Source organism: Perca flavescens, chromosome 20 (assembly GCF_004354835.1).
Source record: "Perca flavescens isolate YP-PL-M2 chromosome 20, PFLA_1.0, whole genome shotgun sequence".
Classification (NCBI taxonomy): domain Eukaryota; kingdom Metazoa; phylum Chordata; class Actinopteri; order Perciformes; family Percidae; genus Perca; species Perca flavescens.
In genome coordinates this window covers 12,330,777-12,353,265 of record NC_041350.1, presented here as the reverse complement: position 1 = coordinate 12,353,265, position 22,489 = coordinate 12,330,777, and the positions used below count along the sequence as shown (strand labels likewise).

The 22,489-nt window shown below is 40.8% G+C and overlaps 1 protein-coding gene across 1 annotated transcript in view; it reads right to left on the bottom strand.

The window, feature by feature from the left end:
* The window catches only part of dlgap2a (discs, large (Drosophila) homolog-associated protein 2a), a 50,556-nt gene that overhangs the window by 3,928 nt on the left and 24,139 nt on the right, over window positions 1–22,489 (bottom strand). Inside the window, exons 6-10 of the mRNA XM_028565240.1 lie at window positions 16,308–16,367; window positions 10,525–10,910; window positions 4,425–4,513; window positions 3,852–4,291; window positions 3,535–3,626 (exon numbers count right to left, since the gene is read on the bottom strand). Coding sequence (XP_028421041.1) covers window positions 3,535–3,626; window positions 3,852–4,291; window positions 4,425–4,513; window positions 10,525–10,910; window positions 16,308–16,367 — 1,067 coding nt within the window. The remainder of the gene's footprint in view (window positions 1–3,534; window positions 3,627–3,851; window positions 4,292–4,424; window positions 4,514–10,524; window positions 10,911–16,307; window positions 16,368–22,489) is intronic.

The following is a 22,489-nucleotide window of genomic DNA, read 5'->3' as shown; positions in this document are numbered from 1 at the left end:
TCAGACAAGTGTTAGCTAAGCTTTATAAGACATTGGGGTAGATGTTATATAACTGGCGTGACAAAATTCAAACTGTAAATATACTATAGTTATGCCGAAAGTGTAGCTAGCTAGCTGCAATCGTTTCCCATTGTATTGAATGGGACATATAGCTAGCTAGCTGCTCGGCGCATTTTTATGAACGCCTGGCGTATTATTGTTATGCCGGCAGCCGGCCGCAGAGCCCCGGTAGTGCAGTATCCACAAAGGGTGACTTTGCCCTGGGTATGGAGCCCTGCAGGCTGCCGCTTTCTCATCAGACTGTGTGGAGCTCCTAAAGTCCGACACGTCTTACCAAATTTGCAATTAGCCAAAAATTTCGGAAAACGGCCCATATTTGAGCTTTATATAGTTGATTTCTCGTATAAAAAAGTCTCAGAAGTGAATTTGGTAACGAAACATTGCAGTGTCTGGAATATGAGATTCTGTCGCGTCTCTAATCTGTGTGTATGGCAATTCGCTCAACCAATCAGCGTGCCTCTCTAATCTGTGTGTATGGCGATTCGCTCAACCAATCAACGCGCAGCTCATCTAAATATTCATGAGCATACCATATTTGGAAGAAAAGCTCTTGTTACAAATAAGGCCAAAACACAGGGATGCATAAGGGCCCATAAAATATCAACCAGGCCATTTTCAGCCCAACCAATATACCCCATTAGGAGACCTTAAGGAACAGTGTGAAATACCCTATATAATCATTCTATCACCCCTTTAAGGCCATAGCTTTGCTTTTTGTATGGACTATGGACATAAAAGGCAACATTGACTACATGAATTTGCTGTTTATTTTAAAGTTGTTCATGTGTTCCAGATAAATGTTATTAAAACCTTTAATGATAAACTAATCGTAGCTGTAATTGTACTTCAAAATTATACGCAATATAGGGCTTGTGTCTTAGGGATGAACGCTACATATAATGGTATGTTGCATATTGTTTACAAATAGCATGGTTGCTATGGTAATTTGCGAGTAAAGTGGTTGCACATATTTATTCTTTGCAGTGTTTAAGTCAGCCTACTGTTTCAATTTTTGATTTCTTCCAGTCTTTCTCAAGCCAGCAGAATCCGCAATTTAAGATATGATGTGACGTGTCGACTCGTTAACCCCACCAAGGCATTCCCACACACTCATGGCGTTTAGATTAGGTGGCTGGTGAAGGGTGCTGCTGTCTGGAGGTCCAATAGATTTACAGTATGATGGCAGTGCCTGTTATTTTCTATGCTACATTTATGGGTGAGTTACAATTATAGGTGAGTTATTATGTCTATCATTTGGTATTCAGTGGTTCTCTCTGTCCTGCCACACCATGTTTTAGAAAGAAACATATTAAAGAGAAAAATGTGAATGATTTATTTATTCAGCTCTTTCTTTAAGTTACAAATCATTAAATCAGATGACTTTAGCCAAATTGTGCAACAGTATATTAAACTGTGTCAGTGATACTGAGAATAACGTTTACAGTAACCTAATTTTACTTTATGGTTATATAAAAAATATAAATCTAATTTGGGCTGACTCAAATCTTCTATATTTGCATAATATTATATTGAGCCAAAGTTTTACTTTGATATTTATATAATATTATGAGATTAGTATAATTCTCCTTTATACAGCAAAATACTTTATCAAAATTACCCCCAGCTTTGAAATATCATAGTATCCATCATGTAAGGTAAGCTGGGAACAGAATACATTTCTGTTATCTGTTATTACCGAGGGAGTGCCTCAGCACTTCATCAGCTTTATTCTGACCCCTGAACTTGTGATGTTCTGCAAACTGTCTCAGAAGTCTTAAGGCTTCAAACATCCAGAGCTGGCAGATTTAGAAGGAGTCAGTGCAGTTTTAAGCCCTGGCTGTGTCAGTGTGTGCTTTTAATCCTGGAGATCATCCCAAGGAAGCACACTATCATTTAGAGCCTGTTTAAATCAAGCTTTGTGAAAGTTGGCCCAGGTGGAGGGAAATTAGACATCTTTGCAAGCTTCTAATCTGTGGGCAGTTATTTAACAAACAAAGAAAAAGCATGAATGCTGCAGCTTTCTAACATTGTTAAGTAAACCTGCATAATACTTTTTCCTTCAGTGGGACAAAGTACTTGACTTGTTCTAATAGGCTGGTTCACTGTGTTTAATCCCTGTGCAATTCCCACTCCCCCTATATGAGCAGTTTCTGCAGCATATTGCAAAACAAGCAGCAACACTACCTCTTATAACTCCGCACCAACTTCATTTAAAAAATTGGGTACTAGCTCAGATCAATAAAACGAGTTGTGAACAGTGCAAGAACAATATGAGGCAGAAATCAGCTGTGTGTGTCCCTGCACTGAATGATCAATAGAGCGGCTGGTGTCTGGATATTTAGGTCTACAGTATACCCAGGTTTGGCTCAGCCTTCTGTTCTTCTCTTCTCAGGACAAAGCTGCATCACTGAAAATACTCCCATATGCGTTCTTTTCAAAATGTTGAGGTCATATATATATATATATATATATATATATATATATATATATATATATATATATATATATATATATATATATATGTGCTATATAGCTATTGATTCTCAGTGTAGCTTTTCAGAATCAGTGATATTCAGGGAGCTTTGAGTTGCTTGTTAGTGCCGGCTAAAGCATTAAATGTGTATTGAAGGTTGGAAAACAAAAGTTGTGAGGACACATAAAGGAGTGTGGAACTGTTTCTAATGATAAAAGTTAATTTCACAGTGCAGCCAGTGTTTTGGACAATTATTTGTTTTCACTCACTGTGATGTTTTCTGATTTATGCATATAAAAAAATATATATAGAAAAAGTTAGTGTACGAATGGGCTACAAACTGGATTTAACCTACATGTGACTTGAATGCTAATTGTTTCTGTGTTGCCATGAAAATAACAATGTCTGACTTTTGACTGAGAAATGATTATTACACTGCAATATGGGGGAAATGCAAAATATATTGGTTTGAATATTGTAAATGGCAGCTGGTTTGTTTTGCCCACATTAACACCTTTCTTAAATTTATTTTTCCATTTATTACCATTTATGGATCATCATACATAAATCATTTAGAGCTACATAAAGACTTACTGTCCCTATTGATAATGATTGTGTGTAGTTATGTAGAAGTGATGGTACCTGGCAATAGTATAGTTTCTGCTGTTTCTTTTGTTGTTATTGACATATATAAAGTGCGATACGATGATAATATTGAAGTATCATCATCTGTAATCACATAAGACAGTTGACAAACACAAACAACCACACAACAACTTGGCTGAGCTAATGTTAGCATGAAGAACAATGGAAAATGAACAATGGAACACACACACACACACACACACACACACACACACACGCATGGGCATGGGCATGCGCACACACACACACACACACACACACACACACACACACACACACACACACACACACACACACACACACACACACACACACACACACACACACACACTGTGACTCTTTGATGGGTTTCTTACCAGGTTCTGCTGACACAGCCAGTAGAACTGCTGGAATTTCTGAGACATGAGCAGTTGAGCGCTTCCTACTGCACTTCGGATTTTCCCTAGGACTGAAACACACACACACACACACACACACACACACACACACACACACACACACACACACACACACACACACACACAGCATCAAGCACAAGACATACAGTACAGTGCAATATATTCAGTAGCCTCCAGTACATTACTGTAGGAAAGTAGAAAATGATCTATCTTTCAATCTGCCTGCACAAAAGCATCCAGAAAGACATATATGAAGCTTTCAGCACAACACTCACTGTCCTCTGACAGGTCATTCTCTTCAGCTTCTGCCTCCATCTCCTTACACCAGCCCTCAATCCTCTTGGTCTCTGTGTGGAGCAGTTGCATGAACCAGCTCCCATCCCTCCTCAGAGAGGGGGATGCCCTGCCAGACTCGCCTGACGAGGCCGCGTTCTCCCGTGGGGAGGGGGGTTCCAGCTGCCAGGGGGTCTCGCTGGTGGTCTCCCTGGGGCTGGGGGGTTCTGCAGGGGTACGGTAATCCTCGCGGTAGCTGAAGAGCCCCTGGGTACGTACTGTTCTAACAGCCCCGTACTGGGTGGGTGTGCTGGGCTCTGAGTGACGCTGGAAGCCCCCACCGAACTGCAGGCCCTTGTCCTCCATGGTAGGGAAGCCCTCCAGCTCCATGTCAGCCTGCACAGCTGCAGTCACACTGTTGGAGCGTTTGAACCTGCCCTGTCTGAGGTAGAAAAACAAACATGAATGCAAACACATTAATACACACAGGCCACAATAGGATAGCAAATAATGGCAGAGAGCAACAATCACAGATTGAGGTCAATGAGCTCAAAATCCCAGAACCGTTATCTCACCCTTTCTTGTTGTCCTCCACCTGGATCCCCACAGAGTGGTACTCCCGGGAACCTTTGCTTTCAGATTCCGAGTCCGTGGCTGCTTCCACCTAATGTGAAGAAATGATACAAACCAACAGTGCTTCTCATTATGTGAGCTTCCATTCCCCGGTGCTTCTGGGTTTATTGGTTTGAGACTGGACAGAGCACCTTAACTGTACACAGCCTGTCAGAAAGTAAACACTGTATGATTTATGGAGGCAGCAAAGGCAACAAGACTGAAGACGTTTCCTACAGAGAATTTGAGGTTTCTATGGAAATGAATCTAAAAACGAGAAAAAGGGGGATGTGCTGTGTGTTATATTGCACACTATATAATGCCTAAAAAATTATATTTTAGTTTAGTGAACCCATAGAGAACTCACTACTATATAACTTTACAGAGCTATTTTAGCATTGTTTTGGTTTTATCAGCATCCTTTCTGAACACTGGCAGTGCTTTTAGTGATAAAGCTCTGATACACCTGCTGTATGCTACCTGAGACAAAGTTAGCAACATGCTGGTGCACATGTTGCAAGCATTTAGCAGCTAAAGAGCCAGATATCTTTTCTCAGAAGTTGGTTTAGACCAAACAAAAGCTAAAAGGAGAAGGAATATTGTACTAACATTCATCAGGTGGCCAGAAACACGACTTCAAATGAATGCTAATGTTGCTCAATGCTCAACCTCTTAAAAAAATGCTAATTACTAGTAGTTAATAAAGCTTTGTGACCACACAGTGACAGATAGGGCAACATTAGTGGATATTATGGGATAAGAAGGCAGAGTGACTGATGATGATCCAGCCTTCCCTGGTGAGGCTAGGGTCCTGATCCAGGAGCCCAGGCTCAGAGCATCACTCCCTGGAGCCCCATGTTTTACTGTCTTTATGGAAACCCTGTCAGTGTTCACTATTTTGCCACACTTTTCTATCTGTCACTTTTTCCTTGTTTCTCCAATTGCTCATCCTTTCTTTAATTTCTTTGCTTTCACTTCTCTCTTTGTCTAGTGTTAACAATTTCCTGCTGGCTTAATGGTACAATTTCTTTCAGTTCTTTTACTGTCTTAAGCCTTTCTTTGCCATTTCAGTATTTCTTCTTTAGTGCCCACAGAACCTTTTATTCCACTGTGACTGTACCAGAAATGGTCTGCAGTGATGTCAGTAATTACGTTCCCATTAGCCTCAGATGTATACTTAGACTTCGTATTACTTAGCTTAAACTTAGGCTCAGAAGTGCTAACAAGTACATAAAGAGCTGCTGTGTGACTAAAATATACATCTGTGTACAGTATATTCTTGTAATACCATCATGCCTGCCTTTTCCACCAGAATGATTGCAATAGCCATCCACAAATATCCATATAAGGAGTTTTGAGCTTCTTATATATCTTCAGCTCAATGTAGTATTATAACAATGAGAGTGAGGCAAAGACTCAAAATTAGGTGGTGTGAGAAAATGTCAACTCTACTTTAGAGTGGTCGGTATTAAAGCTTGGGAGAAGCTGTTAGCGAGGGGGGGAATGAGTGTTGAGCTGCTTGCTGAGGTGACCTCCATTACTTTGTGTCAAAATTAGAGCAAAGTCCACCTCATGAAAAGAGAATGAGTTTCATGTCTGAGCTGGATGAGGACTGAAGGAGGACAAAACATCCAGGAGGTTGTGAGATGTATGTCCAATAGGTTTACCTACTGTGAAGATGTTTTGGTCTACCTACATAGAGATAAACAGGAGTGCATGTGCACACGCACACGCACACGCACACGCACATCCACATGGGTGCGGGCGCGCGTGCGCACACACACACACACACACACACACAGCATCAGTAATCACAGTCACAACGTCAGCACAGGTGTGAAAACTGTGAGCATCAGCAAAAGCCACTGTGCTTTTCACATAAAACACACAAACACCACCTGGTGACTTTTCCCAGCCAGTGACTGTGTTTTAAGGTTAAAAGCTTTGACTTCCCTCATTATATAACCTAATTATGGCTCCAATTAAAACTATTTTGGTAAATACATCAATCCAATCAGTACTCTAGAACACAAACATGTCCCAGCTTCAGTAAAAGTGCATCTGAGGCAGCTTTTAAAGTGGTACTTAAGGACTGCAGAAAGACGAAATGTCCACAAGGTCAAAGATCAAAGATTAAAAATATGTTGACCTCCTCTAAGACAGGGATGTCAAAAAGGAAATTGCAAATCGATACAGACGCAGGCTAATTGAGGTCAATTGCAGACTGATTGGTCATTTGATATGATGTTGATGCAGCTGAAGCTGTCTGCAATATAGATAAATCAATATTAGCCCCAAGTGTGGCCTTCTGCAACAAATTATTGTCATCTCATCTAGCGACTGGTAGCTTTTAATAAACTGGCAGGCAACAATATAGTAGTTATACAGTATAGAACAGCATCTTTTTGTTATTTGGATATTTTGTTATTTATTGAGTTAGCAATTAAATCATATTTGTGTTGTATTTTAATGGTGCAGTTCTACCAATTAACAACTGCTTAAAAACTCAACTAATGACAATCCAACATAATTAACTCTGAAAAATTAGAAAACATCCTGGGAAATTCTTAGGACATTTGGCCCAGTTAAGTAAAGTATTACTGTTTTTTTCCCCAACATGCAAGTCTGCTGTAAATGCTCTTTTAAAGCCTTCTCCATACGGCAATGAATACAATTCTGGTATAGAATTAATTAAACTATAAATGTATTTATTTCTATCTAAAAGTAGTCAAAATTAAATATGTTGAGTATACATTTCTGGATTCTGCCTACTTAGAAATCCACCACCTGGATGTTTTCAATGTGAGGGCTATTGCCAGGCAAAAGCTGCCCTCTGTACATTTTTGTCCCTCTTGTATATTTCTCTAAATGTAGACATTTTCTGCACCTGCACTGGTAATCAAAAGTGCTTATGGACTTCATTGGAGCCAATTCGAATTCCCTGTCACTCTCACTCATATACGCACACACATATTTACTAGCTACTCTTTCCCTTTATTCTCTTTCGCTTCATCTCAAAGGTTACAGTAGGGCTAACAGTGTCCTGCTCTTTCCGCTCTAAAGTTATCTCATCCACACTACATTTGATTTGTATTCTCCTCTGTTGGTAATGAATGAGCTAAATCAGAGCTGCATGCATGTCCATTTGGAAAGGTGGTGTCACGAGGACTTTCTGACGCCAGCTCCTGCTCACTTCCCCCACGCCATGTACCCTCCTCTCACTCCCCAGACCGGCCATCCCCAAAGCATCCACCAGATGCCCTCAGAGTCTCTAGTCAGCCTGCTCACCTGACTTGCTACAGTTCCCTGGTTGAACGACATGTTTCCTCTGAACGGTGGGAAAATACGGAAGCGTATTACATTCACCATAGAATTTTTTTTTAGACACCTTATCTCGTAGTATTGAGAAAATATCTCATTATTTTCAGAAAAGATCTCGTAATTATGAGATGAATGCATTTTCACAACAGAAAACAGCTCTCTTGTGTGAAGCTTTCAGGCTAGCTGATGCCATGGCAGAAAATAGGCCTACGTCTCAGCTGTTTAGTTTAATCCGTTTTTATTTTGGTTTGGGTTTGAAACATTGGGAGATACTAATGTATTTAAGTACTATAAATGGGATTGTTATCAGTTTGTCGACTTTGCGCAGGCACCTCAGGACTTTGCGGTTTCGGATCTGTTGGACATTGTAGTGTTACTGCAGGATCAGTTGAACAGATATGGCATGCTTCATGGTTATAAGATGATGCATCTGAAATGCGTCCAGATATCCATTAACTAATACTATAAAGTTACATTAGAAGTATCACGCTAACTTAACCCAGCTGAAGTTAATGTTACTTCTCGGTGGTACAGTTGATAACTGAGTCGTGGCCTACTCACAACTAGATATGCCGCATTCCAGGTGTTTAAAATGATCTCATAATTAGACCTGTTCTCAAAATTACGAGATCAGGATGTCGTAATTACGAGATCTTTTCTCAAAATTATGAGTTATTTTCTCAACATTACGAGATAAGGTGTCTAAATTTTTTTTTCTATGGTGAATGTAATACGCTTCCATAGAATACGGCGTGCGACTGCTGCTTTGAGATATGTTTTCTCTCGTTTGGTGAGTGTGTCTCTCGTTTATTGGCTGTGTCACAGGTGATACCCAATCAGCAGAGACGTGTCTGTAAACTCGTGGCAATAAAAAGGCACAGCGCTTGCTCAACAGGGTGTTCGACGCACCCCCGTTTCTGTTTAAAACAACGTGTTGCTACGTTTTGTCGGAGCTGAACGTGGCCCGAAGGCTCATCAGCGGCCTAACCCACCCACCTGCACACCTGCATCTCATTCACTCATCAGCCACTCTCCACATATATCAGTTCACCTCCTTTGGCTGTTGGAAATCACATACAAATACACCGCATAGTGTACTACATACTCAATCTGTATACACTGCTGCACACTGCCTACTAAATTAAAGATTAGGTATGCCAGCTGACTGTTCACACTGAAGTAAACTCAAGCAATACGTCTTCTCTGGGATTATTGATGATGGCTCAGATACAGGCTAGTGAGGAACCCGCTTTATTATTATTTAGCTAAGAAAAAAGACTTATTTTAAACATATTTATTTTAGTTTCAGTTAACATTTTTGTCACATAAAACAGTTTTACAGCTTGGGGTGGAGTACAAATGCAACTTCATCAAAGTTTGAATCTAGGGACCAATAAGGAGCCCATCAAAATATTTCTGTAATTTCTGAGTTTACAAAGACATTTTTCTGTTTTCCACATACACACTTGGAAAACTGTACTATACTAACTTTCTGGTAAGTAAAAGCAAGAGGTTTCTCATCAGGATAAATGACTGTACATAATTTTAATAGGAAATAGAAAGTTAGAAATGTGTTGAAGCCTATTTTTAATTGCTCTCATTCACACATTACAGTGAAATGTAATGCCTGGGCAAAAGTTGCTGCTGGGTATTTTCTAAGTTTGAATGTGATACAACGCAGCACGTGTAGCAGCATCAATTGACTTTGAAGGGATCATTTATTCACTGGCTGACTCCCCGATGGCAACATCTGACAGTCACCGGCTTTTGATAATTTGGGGGTTAGGCCGATCTCCAGCCAAAGGACTCTCTTAATATCACCTGGGGAAAAAACATAGTAATTACCCTTTAAGGGTGTGCTTGATTTATTTTTGCAAGAAACTTGAACAGTGCCCAACGACATTCAAACACCTCCAATAAAGTGGTCTGCATTCTTTACTTCAAATACTTGAAAGGATTTCAAGTTCAACTTTGCCCCGCAGTTTGAGTAAATAGCATTTACTACTGAGTATATGGGGGAGAGATTAATAGAAGGAAGTAGATGGATGTGGTAAAATGGGATGAGAACTGAAGTATATGGACCAAGAAGAATACAGGAAAGCAAAATGACTACTCCCTATGCACAAAGCAAGCAAATATACAATGGCTTTTAAATTCACACAGAACTTTGATATTTTGCTTAGATAAAATACTATAAATGGCCATGAGGTGACGATGTGAGCTGCCACAGATTCCTCACTCTTTGTTTTGCAACCTTTAGACTGCAACTGGAGATCAACAACATCAGAACCTCAGCAGACAAACCCAAGATAAGAGAGACAAAAGGGAGATAAGGAGAGAGAAGGATAGAGGGAGCGTGAAGACCATTATATTGGAGAGAAAGAGAAATAGGTACATTAAATGGAGAGGGAGTAAATGAACCATGGAGTGAACTTCCATTCACAAAAACCTGCTCCAGCATGCGTTGAATCTTAATTGATGGATTGCGGTAAGGTGACTCACTCTTGCTATTTTTAGCTTCTGTAAAGAGAACACTGTTTCTGAGTTGTGTGTGTGTGTGTGTGTGTGTGTGTGTGTGTGTGTGTGTGTGTGTGTGTGAGAGAGAGAGAGAGAGAGAGAGAAAGAGAGAGAGTATTCTGCATTATTATGCAACCATGCATAGGTTTGAGTTGAAAGAATTGTAGTACTCATTTGATCCTACGTGAGAGCTTCTCATTTTGCACACTTTGAGAAAAGACTAACCTGTATCCCTATAGAGGATCGAGGTGTCTTCAAGTACTCCTCAGCCTTGGACACCAGGATGGCCTTGTCGCAGGTGAGCACCGAGCTGTGGCTGTCTGTGGACGGGTGTCTTTTTCCAGCCATGACTCCGGCTGCCTCCATAGCTATGGTCACAGCCTTGGTGCTGTCCAGGCTGTCCGTGGAGTTGTAGAGGGCCCTGCCTGGGTTAAGCCCCAGGCTGAGGCCGTCAGGGGCCCACATCCCACCATGAGGGTGCCTCCCCTCATGATAGGCATCCTGGGTGGACTCGGTGCTGCTCTGGGCCGTGATGGAGATGAGGGGTTTAGAGGTGGTACGGGGCGGGACTGGAGGAGGGGCCTTCTTGTAGTTGAGTGTGTAGTTGATGGCTGGAAAAGGTGGAAGGACGTATAATAAGGCACAATATTGACATACTGCATTTATTATCGTGTCACTGACATCATGGAATTCTATATGTACTGTATAATTGTGTGTTCTTACTGAGGACATAAATATTTTAAAACAAGTAATTTAAAAAATAGATTTAATGTAATTTCCTAAAACAACGTGACACTTTACTCAACTAGGATTAAATAGTGAATTTATTGGGGACTATTTTCAGCACTGAGTTAATACACATTTAGAGCTGTAGTTAGTATTTTTGACAAGCAGGATGGTGTGATGGTGTGGCATCAAGTCAAAATAAACTGCAGTGCCTGTGTTCATAGGAATGAAGTTATACTTATGGCACAGACAATTAAACTATATCAGGCTTTGGATACACAAACAATACTTGTTGGTAGGTTCAATATGTTGTTGGTTTTGTTTTCATGGAGTTCTTTAAAAATATAAAAATGTAGAACACCACCAGATGTTTCCTTTAAACATCTATCTATCCATCTTACCTGCTGATTGCTGATTGTTATTTTCCTCGTAGTAGTGTTTGATTGCTCAGTTAGTAGTAAACCTATTCTATCCTTATCAGAAAGGCAATCAGATGATAAAGCTACTAGCCTGTTTTTGTTCAAAGTGTCAAATGTCTATTTAATTGCAACATGGGACATGGGTGGATCTCAGTGTGGCAGAAACATCATGCAGGCACCACATATTCCTAACCCATTTGTCATATGACAACAAGCTGATTAAGGGAGTACTTTCCAATGTATTAGCAATTAATATTATTGCGTAATTAAGTTGCTTTTATTACTTAATGACTTCATTAGCATATGTGGCGAGCTAATATATCACAGCGATTATGATGGGACATTAGGCAGCAAGACCATCTGTTTCACAACTTGACCAAATGTAGCTTGTTGCTATATGTTTAAGTGTAACTCATGGAAAACTGCTGACTATCTTATCGATCCAAGCTCCTGGCTGAGTGTGTACTTTCTGTTGTCTCTCTACAAGTGCAGAGACCTTTTTTTCTCATCTTTTGTTCACACTCAGATTAGGGAGGGAACTGGGAGTCTTTGAATATATATATATATATATATATATATATATATATATCTTTAATATATATATATATATATTTAATAATGAAAAAGTCGATAAAGTAACAGAGAACATCAAAGCCTCTGTGACATGAGACGCTCATCAGACATGGACGAGTAATCAACAGTACTTGTATGTGGAGGATCCTGGGGAGGAGATACTGCTCAAGGAAGCCTGACAACTCTCATCTTCTTAATCTGTCCATTTTATGACAGAAAGAAGGGGGATTACTTTCTTTTAAGTGCAAATGAGAATATGGACTTAATCCACAGAGAGATGGACTTGAGGAATGGGTCATGAACGCCTTCAAAGCTTTGACGTGCCTCGATTTTCAAGCTTTTTAGAGAAAAGCTCACTCAGTGTTGTTACGGGCTGAAAGATCTGAAGCACAAGCAGTGTTTAGTGTGTGTTTGATCAAAGCTGAGAGTGTGCCAGGTACTGTACCTCGGAGCCAAGAACAGAAGAAAGAAGGCAAAGAGGAAGAACACTGAGTCACGCTGCAGGTTAAGTTATGGGTTATCGTTTTCCTTGACAAAGAGGTAAACCGTGTTGAACTCTGTGTTTCTGTTTTTGTCTTACAAATGCTTACATCACACAAAGCAATTAAGGGAGTCCTTATGAGACCAAAATGTGATCTATTTTGGGTTCTAATGAGCTGCAGCCCCCATGCAGGCTCCCAAAAGTTGTGGCGTAGAATTAATTGCATTTCAGCCTGATTACAGTATAGCCTGAACACGTTGTTGTCTGAAACAAGAGAAGAATTTTCAATTTTTTTTTTAGAAAGAGCAAAACCCAGGGCTTCACATCAAACCCTGCAACACCTTTTGGCCTCTTTCTGACCCATATTTTGGTTGTGTTTATAAATAGCTAGGGACGTCCATGAAGAGTGTTCTGCTCTGGGGGCTTAATGACTCATGCTGATGTCCATTCACAAGAGAGAGCAGATCTGTGCAGACAGGAAGAGAGGGTGAGAGAGCGAGAGAGACGGTTTGTGTTTGTGTGATAGAGAGCGAGGATGAATCGGGGAGAGAGAAGAGATCAAAGGAGGAAAGGGATGACCCATTCAAGGGGCATGATTCAGCAGTAGGACCAAAATAGAGTCATTATTAGCCAGCCAGTCGTGCAAAGGGGAGTCATAATTCTTGCTCCCATCTTGGCAGTGGCAGTATTACTCAGCATTTAGATGTCATCTGAAGTGAACACAGCCAAGGCACGCACTCATTCACTCTCTCACTCTCTCACTCACTCACTCACTCACTCACTCTCTCTCTCTCTCTCTCTCTCACTCACTCACTCACTCACTCACTCACACATGCATGCACGCACTCACGCACACACACTCACTCACTCACTCACTCACTCCACTCACTCACCACTCACTACGCTCGCAGTAAAAGTGTTGTACACCACTGCAACATCAACAAAATTAGTCATTATAATCGTACAGAAATATAAAAATGAAGCAGTGTGTATAGCATAACCATTAGAGGTAATTATTGAATATTGTGGCAACGAATTTGCACCACAAGTACAATATCAAGGCACATCCTATTACCTAATCTTATGACCCTGTCTTTACAGATTAATTCCAGCTTTTATCACTGGTTCTCAAACCCACAGGCATGCCACTGCAAGGCGAGTGCACATGTCTGGGGGAGAAAATGCAGAGTGCATCAAATGTTGAATTAATTAGATTTAATCAGATTTATTTATATGAAGGAACAATGACCAAGCAAGGATGGCTATCAAGATTTATTCAGACAGCAAAATGACATGTGAAGTAAAAGATGGTCAGATTTTGGACAAGAAAGGAACGAATTATGCTCTTCAAACAGACACGTTAGTCAAATTCAAAATTTAACAATTAATTTCAGTCAGCCAACTGGAGTAGATCATTTGAATATAGAATATGTGTAATAAGTGGCATCTTTAAAGGCAGGTTAATGTATTCAGTGCGAGTACTCCATTTAATCTCTCTCTTTATCACATGCGCATGCATGCACGCACGCACGCACGCACGCACGCACACACACACACACACACACACACACACACACACACACACACACACACACACACACACACACAGTAGTTCAAACAAGTACCAGTGAGTCTGATTTACGCGAGACACAAAGGCAGTGATTCAACCACTCCATCTCTGTTAGGACCTCTCTATCTATCAGGACTGGCTTGTATGCTAACATGGGGGTGGGGTAGGGGGGCTGAGTGACACGTCGTTAAGGGTCTTTCTTCCCGATTGGATTTATCACTGTAAAGGAAATGCAGCAGTTTGTTTTGCAGCAGGCTTTTAAGGATATGTAAATGATCTGGAGCGAGGGAGGGAGAGGAAGATGGATGGTTAACTTGCATTATTGCAGACGGAAACAATAAAGAAATTCACATAAAAATAGCCAACAACAGATAACAAAAACAGAATGGGTGAGTCATTACTACAACTCACATAACCGACCTTGGATTATTTGTAAAAGTTTAAAGATTGTGATAAATCACTGAGAACAAAAGCACTGTTTGCAACAAACAAAACACCCCTGTAGCAGAAAATATAGTTATTTCATGGCAAGTAGAGCAAGGATATTTTTGGGGACTTTTGTTTAGATGTTGTCCTGCTGTTCATAGAAGTCACACTGCAGAGTCTGTCTTTCAGTGATCTGGTCAACGGAAGTATGGATGTCCCTCACCTTCTGCTCTTTGTTGCTGTTCTCAAAATCCCTTCGCTTCGGCAACATGGCATCATGACTTTGCATAAACATACACGCCACTTTCCTAAAGCCAAATGGCGTGTTATCTGTACGCATTTTGAGCTTTCCACGTGTATGTCTATGCTGTATACAGTGGATGTAAACATACACATCTTATGGCGAAAACATGCCGTAGGCTACTGTCGCGAGAAAAAAAAAAAGGTTGGGTTTCGGAAAAGAACATTGGGGAAGGGTCAATGGCGGCCGAATGATGTTGATAAATATGCTAAAAAGCGATTATGTGTCTTGATAACATGCAAAAACGGCATACGAATTGGCGTGTCATACATACGCCACGTTATGAGATCAGTCTGGCTTCGGGAACAACAACAAACGCGCTAGCAAGCTACATGCTGAAAATTTTGATTGTGCAATAAGGCAGGCCTGCTTGGTTCTTTCGGTGAATGATTGTAAAGATTTACAAAGAATATGTTTATGGCATTTACTATCCAACTGGGATGTTTTGGGACCGAAGGGTGGGATTGCTGTGGACGACGTACACACGGCGATACACTGGTAAGAGTTAATTATGTTTAGCCATGTATCCAGCTAATTTAAATAGCTCACGTTACTGTATTGTGTACACAGTTAACTTCATTTCATATTGTATGTGGCATTTTCTTTTGCGGGGTGCAAATGTTCCACCAAAACAAGTTCCTTCCCGAGACTATTTTGCAGATGCCACTGTTGCTGCGTCCTGAGCTTAGCTCTGCCCAAGAAGATTGTGCTTGGTTGAAAGAAATGCAAACAGCCCAGAGCATTTTTTTTTCTCCCAGAATGTATCTGTGGTGTAGCCAGACCTTACTCCACAGCACTGAGGAGAGAGGTCTGGCAATGCGAGACTAGTCTGTCAGTAACTATCTTGCTCCTTGTGATTCATCTGCACGTCACCAGTTGGATGCATGTCACTGTGATCTGAACCTCAACCTGCATGAAATTAAATTGGCTACTTGTCATCTAGATGGGTCACTGAAATGCACAATGGAAGCTAATAACAGAAACATCCAAAGGGTGGTGTGTGTCTATGTGTTTGTGCACTCGTGATATTGCAGACTTTGGAACAGAGTTTCAGGCAGGTTTTAGAAAGTGATGCTATTTTAAATAAGTCAAGTGACAGAGGAGAAAGTCCTTTTAACAATTGAGTTCTGCCATAACTACAGTCTGAAACAAAGGAGGAGGATGCTGGTTTAGTATGGGGGGGCTTAGTGCAAGTGTAGTGGAGCAACTGCATCCTCCAGTCAGTCAAGCTGCTATAGGCTCAAGCACTTCATGAAAAAATACATTTTAGTGTGAATGACTCATATTGTTTTCAGTAAACTCTTAATCGCAAGTTAGAGTATCATTGCTTGTTAACTGCGTGGTAACTTGTAGCTCATTAAATGTGGGAGCAATTGCAGATAATCAATATTATTGAAACGTGCTCAACAGCAACTTGCCACAGGATGACTCATGTGTGTCTTGTATTTCATTTAAATAACATCACTCGCATTGAAATGGAGCAATGGAGGATGCCCCAGGTAGCAGGATTACCTGGGGTTTGCTGGGGAGTCCGATCAATGCTGCAGGTAGAGGGAAGGCAGAACTGGATCCCTGAAAACAAGGGAGTGGGGTGGATATTCAGAATAGTGGGCCTTTCTGGCCAAACATAAAGTACAACCTAATTACATTACATAAAGCACACGCAGTGTGGATCCAGGGAGTAACTGTAGGCTATGAGGATCAACCTGCAGAGTAGGATGCACAGCAAAATCACAACAAAGAAAAAACTTAGACAAAAGAAATGCCTTCATTACAGAGGCAAACTGAATAGGAAGTCCATGTTTAAGCAGAACACCTTGATCAGACAGTGACTAAGGCAATTTTGCATAGGGTGTACATTAAGTAATCAGCACTAACACAATTACTATTTTTTCATCTTTAAAAGTTTACTAGGATTCTACATATCTGATGTTTATTGAATACCATTTTCAGACAGACACAGTAACTTTACCCATTCTCAACCTCTTAATCCCTTGGTTTTAAAAAAAAAGTAATTTAGCCTTCACTGAGGAAGATTTAGTCTTAAATCAGAAAAAAAAAGTTATGTTAAAGACTGCTAACAATTGATACAACAGCTCATTGTGGGTTTAAGTGATAATCCAGACACTTTGACCCCATATAATGTAAGTGCTTGGTGAAGTGAAAGATTATGATAATGCTATTTGGCATTGTTAAACCTCATAATTAGAGAATGTTTCTGCAAAGGTCAACACCCTATTACACTCCCCTTAAGCTGTATGACGTCCACAATGAATGAAAGTATACGCATACAGAAAACAATCCAAACAATTATGTGAACTGCAGTAGATCAGTTCACTACTCTTCATGCCATTGAGGTTATTGGCTTACTTGTATAGCTTTTTAATAATATAACAGTAAATACTGTGTTCTAATAAACACAAGGTCAGCAAGCATGATTTTGTTTTTGCAAAATCTACCTTCAAGTAAGCAGACATTTCCCAACTACTCATCAGCATCATTCCATCTGTTGCAAAGTTCACAGAAAAAAAGGGCCTGTTATTATATGCCAATATCTTTCATTGCACGACTGAATACTGAAGCAGTTTATATTTGGATTATATCATATGAATGAACATAATATCACTGCAGTACAGGATCAATTATGTGCTACTTTTAGATAAACAATTTAGCAAATGAAAGGTAAAAAATTGAAGGGGTCCAGGGAGGAAAAGGGTGGTGCGTTTCATGCTGGGGAAATGGGCAAAATGAATACAACAATACAACCTAATTAACTTCCCACCCCTTTGAAAACCTTTCAGATTCAGTCAATTTAGCAAACTTTCATAAAGTGCTCTGCACATATTCAATTCAAAAACAGCACACAGAAAAATCCTTTTCTGGCAGCTCACTGATGTTCAGCTAAGATTCTTTTTGTTTTCAGCACAATTTATTAGAGGACAGACTTCAGTGGGCGATTCCATATAGTGCCCATTAATTGGACAGATAGCACAGATATATTTTGTGATTTGCCTGGCTTTTTAGCTGTTCATTGCTGGTAACAGAATTCTGCGTATTCCGTGCTCCTTATGAGGCTCCTTACATTGCACTGAATATCAAAATGAAACGATGAATAGAACAAAATACTTACAATGAGGCACTGTATATGAAATGCACAAAACCACTGAGGCCATATTTCATGCACCATTACAACATAATTTTCATCATTCAGTTTCACACATGTAAAAAAAAAATAGCCACACGGTGTAAACCTCTTTTCAGGAAGGAACACAATTCAACATGTCATTACACTTGTCCCAGTATTACATTCTCAGTCTTTGATTCCTGAGCATTGAGAGGATATCATACAGTAAAAAATACAATATCACCTCTCAACAAGGCCTGTTATTACTATAGTCAGATTATCAGACAAATTAAATCACGGTTGATAGTGATAGTTTTGAAATAAATGTATTCTTATACTTTTTGTCCAGCAAAGATGTATGTATTTATGCTGTAAGTTTGGTAGCAAATTGTATGTGCATGTAGGCAACATGAGGTTGTGTGTACATAGAGGCTACATACCATAACTGTACTGGTTTGTAATCATATTGAAGCGTGAATTAAAATAATGCGAGTTACTTTCTATTTTCCATTAACAGTACATAATTCCAGCTCAGTCTGGGATTGTGCAAACATCATTCCACAGTTTCACTTCTTTATACCTGCAGAGTCCATCCAACAGCTCACATAGTAAACAGTATGTCCTTATAGTTATATGATAACTGCGAAGATTTTTTCACTCCACTTAAGAGTGACAATAAACAGAGAGCTCAAAACAAGGAAAGGAAAGTTTCCATCATCACTGCAAGGATTGTCGGGATGTTGTACTGTATACATTATGCCAGCTCCAAAAAAAGCTCATAAAATCTTTTGATGTAATACACTGACTGAACAAGAACATTCATGTTATTCCTGTATCCAGTGAAACAAAGGCAGTACTGTTCTGGAATATATAATTCACATCAGTGGTCACAACAGCTTCAGAAAAGTTCATACTGCTTTTAATAAATGTTTTTGAAGCATGGTTGTTCACATTCTTGCAGGATGGAGCAATCCTTAAACTATGTTTTTATGCTGCTACCAATGCAGTCTTTTTTTCCTGGAATATTACTGCAGGTTTGTGTATGAGAAAATAAAAGTCCTTGCTTTAAATGCCAATGCTCACATGACATTTAGATCTGCACGTTGCTCTACAGTGGACTGGCAGCTACAAACCGTGAGCTATAAATATACTTTGAGCTACATTTTGTCTGCTGAGAATGAGGTACGAGTTCACAGAGTGAGGGACACGTATGTGATTTCTGCACTGTTGTAATCGTATCTCCTGCTCCAGAGTTCCACGCTGGCACTCCTTTGCATTGATTCACGTCTCTGGCCCCTCCTCTGCCACCTGTACCACAGAAAGGCCTGCTCTCTTGAGGACCTCTCCGTACTACCTAGGGTCTCTTCTTCCACAAGTTCCCCATACTCCTGGGATACAGCCATACACTCCAGTGTTTCTGCAATCATTTCATTTGGCTCCATGAGTTCCAGGTCCACTGAACATATATCTTCAAGATCTGATGGTGATGGATCTGCATCTTGTGGAAGAAGATCTGGGGCTGGACTTGTGGGTCCAAAGTCCATTTCCAGTGACGTATCAGGAGATACTGAACTAGGGGGGGATATTGTGACAGTGACCTGTGGTAGTGGGACTTCATGTAATTGTGAGGCTACATCCTGAGGCATGTGAACTAAGTGATATTCCATAGCTGGATCCAAACAGACAGATTCAGTTGACTGTGAAGGTTCCAAGGGGCACACTGTGGCATGGTCCACAGTTGGTAGGGGTGAACCTGGACAATCTGATTGGTAAAATGGTGGATCTAAATCCTCTGTATTAGATGGATAGTCAACACTCAGGTCGAAAGGCTCTGGTTCAGGGTCCATGAACACGGAGTCAAGATCATCTTGATCTAGGGAAGTCAGCATGACTAAGTCAAAGTGGACCAGATCGGCATGATATATAGGGGTGGTATCAAGTGGTTCGGGAAGGGGTGGCCACTCTAAATCTTGGGACAGTGGGTCAGTGCTGAGTTGAGTTTCTACTGAAGTGGAAGCAAAGGTTGAGACTGCTGTCATCTGCTCTGGGGCAGGGTCAGAAGGATGATCTGGAAAGGTGATAATGGGATCTAGATTTGTGTCACTGTCAGTTGGACTTGCAGGATAATCTGAGTCGAGGTACTCTGACACCACAATGGATGGACAAATGATTTCAGTATCTAAATTAGATGAAGTAACAGTATCAACATTAACTGTGGGTGCATCACATACTGAGAATGGGCCTTGACAAACAGGGTCAGACGAGCACACTATGGGTAAGTCTGATGGTTTTGATTCTAGTTCTGTTGGGTCTGCAGGATCTGGATCTTCTAATCCTGAATATGTTAAAGACATTGCAGGAGGGTATTGAGACACAGAATCTGGCTTTTCCACAGTGACAGGATCCGGAGACTCTGAATCTGACATTATGTCACAATCACATTCCTCAGGTGGAGACACAGTAACTACAGGAACTGGATATGGTAGCTGTATCTTATCTTTTTCAATTAGTTCTGAGTCTGGGGATTTCATGTCATCAGGATGAGATGGTTCAGTATCTGAATAGGACTCATTAGCTGGGCATATATTTATTAGCTGTCGATTGATTAGCATTTCTTGTTCCACTGTCACTGAATGCTGAGGGCTCTCAATGGTTGTGTTTGAGGAAATTGGCACTGTACCATGAGTGGTGACTGGCTCATTAGTGACCACAATTGCAAGGTCTGGTAGCTCTGGTTCTGATTCAGCCCTAAAGGGCAGAGCAATCAAATCAAATGGCTCTGGTTCGACTGCTTTAACAGAGCCTGGAAGTATTGGATCCAAAGAAAGTGGTATGGCACTCTCCACATACATCGATTGTGGACAGGCAAGAATGCTTGGGTCCATAGAGAGCTGTTTTGGCAGATTTCGGCGGGCGCCTTTCTTTTCCTCCTTCTCCTCTGGACAATTGACAGCGGCATCTGCAGTGCTTTGCCGGACCAGGACCTTGCTTTTGGCCTGGGTCCCCACTGACACTTTCGATATTTGGGGTTTCTTCTCTCTAGCTCCCCCAGTGCCTCCATCTGCCGCAAAGGTTCCAAGTCCTCCTGCTCCTTCCCCTTCCCCTGCCCCTGCCCCTGCCCCTGCCCTGGGTCTTGTCCCTGTTCTTGCCCCAACCCTTCCGCCTAAACCAACCCCAGCTCCAGCAGCTGTGTTACCACCTTGGGGAGACCATGTGTTGTAATGCTGCGTGAAAGTGTTAAAATTACTGTTGAAAGCACGAAGCTCTGTACAGAGGTCTTTCCTTAGATCAGCTAGCTCTCGACGCATGGCAGAGACTTCTTCCTTCCACTGCATGCTGATAGCTGCAGCCAATGTAGCCGACTCTTTGATACTGGCCTGGATGGCTTTTTGTGATGGCCGTTCTGGGGCACTAGATCTGGGGGATCTGAAGAGGCTTGGAGAAACAGGTGGTCCAGACAGAGGTTTGGCTGTAGCGCCCATGATATCGTGTTGGTAAAGCCTGTCTCTTCTGATGGGGCAGCCTAGATCATCATGAGCCAAAGGGGCCGTGTCTGCCAAATCCTCAAGTACACTGGCCTGGTCAGGTAAACAAGATTCTTCCTGCACATAATTTCTGTCTGGAAGACAAATATAAATATGTATCTGTAATATAGCCACAGGTGTGGGCAGCTGGAGAGAATGTGCTTTTTATTGCCACAAAGCAGTAACATTAAATCATGCACTGAATGCCATGAGTCAAAATAAGATAACAGCAGAAAGCAACAACTTAACTAAGTGCTAACCTTATGATTATTGCCCCAATTCACTCATCTATATACTGTAGATGTGTATTGAATAGTTTCCATTCTAGAATTTTAACAATCTGTAATATTATACATTACAATCTTGAAAACCAGTGTAACACTGGGAAAGTACTCCCATTTTGACTCATTTTCGTTAATGGTTTACACTGCCTTCTCAATCTTAATTTGTAGCATGCATTCTTTGCATCTTTTCAATGCACAAAGCTAAAACTCCTAGCTCCTGGAACACATCACAGAGAGAGGACAATATTTCTAATAAATGAGGTGTAATAACAATCCTTGCATGCTCGTCTGCTTTCAGTCGAGGTAAAGAAATGTGTACTTTGTGCAATGAAAAGAGGCAAAGATGAGCAAAGCTTCCAAACCATTTCCCATCAATCAAGAAGTATAGTATGAACCCTATTGAAAAAGTGAGGTCCAAAATTGTGAAATCTATCACATACCAAATTCTGCATCCTAAAAATGCAAAGGTATTTGAGTTTACTGAGAAAGCAGTGTAAGCAAACACTTATAGGTATGAATAATTGATTATAAGCACAGCTCCAGATGGCCACACCTCTAACCCTCCCTATTATAGTCCAACTGATGTTGTTAGTTCATGAATATACTGTGTGAAGAGGCGGAATCCGCTCAGACTTCTCCTCCAGACATCTTTTCTTCTTTTCTTCCCACATTCTTCATCACAAGGATGCATCATTTCCTCAGTGAAGCCAGTGATCACTGGATTTGTTGAAACCACCAGCAGCTTGCAATTTATAATGAAGG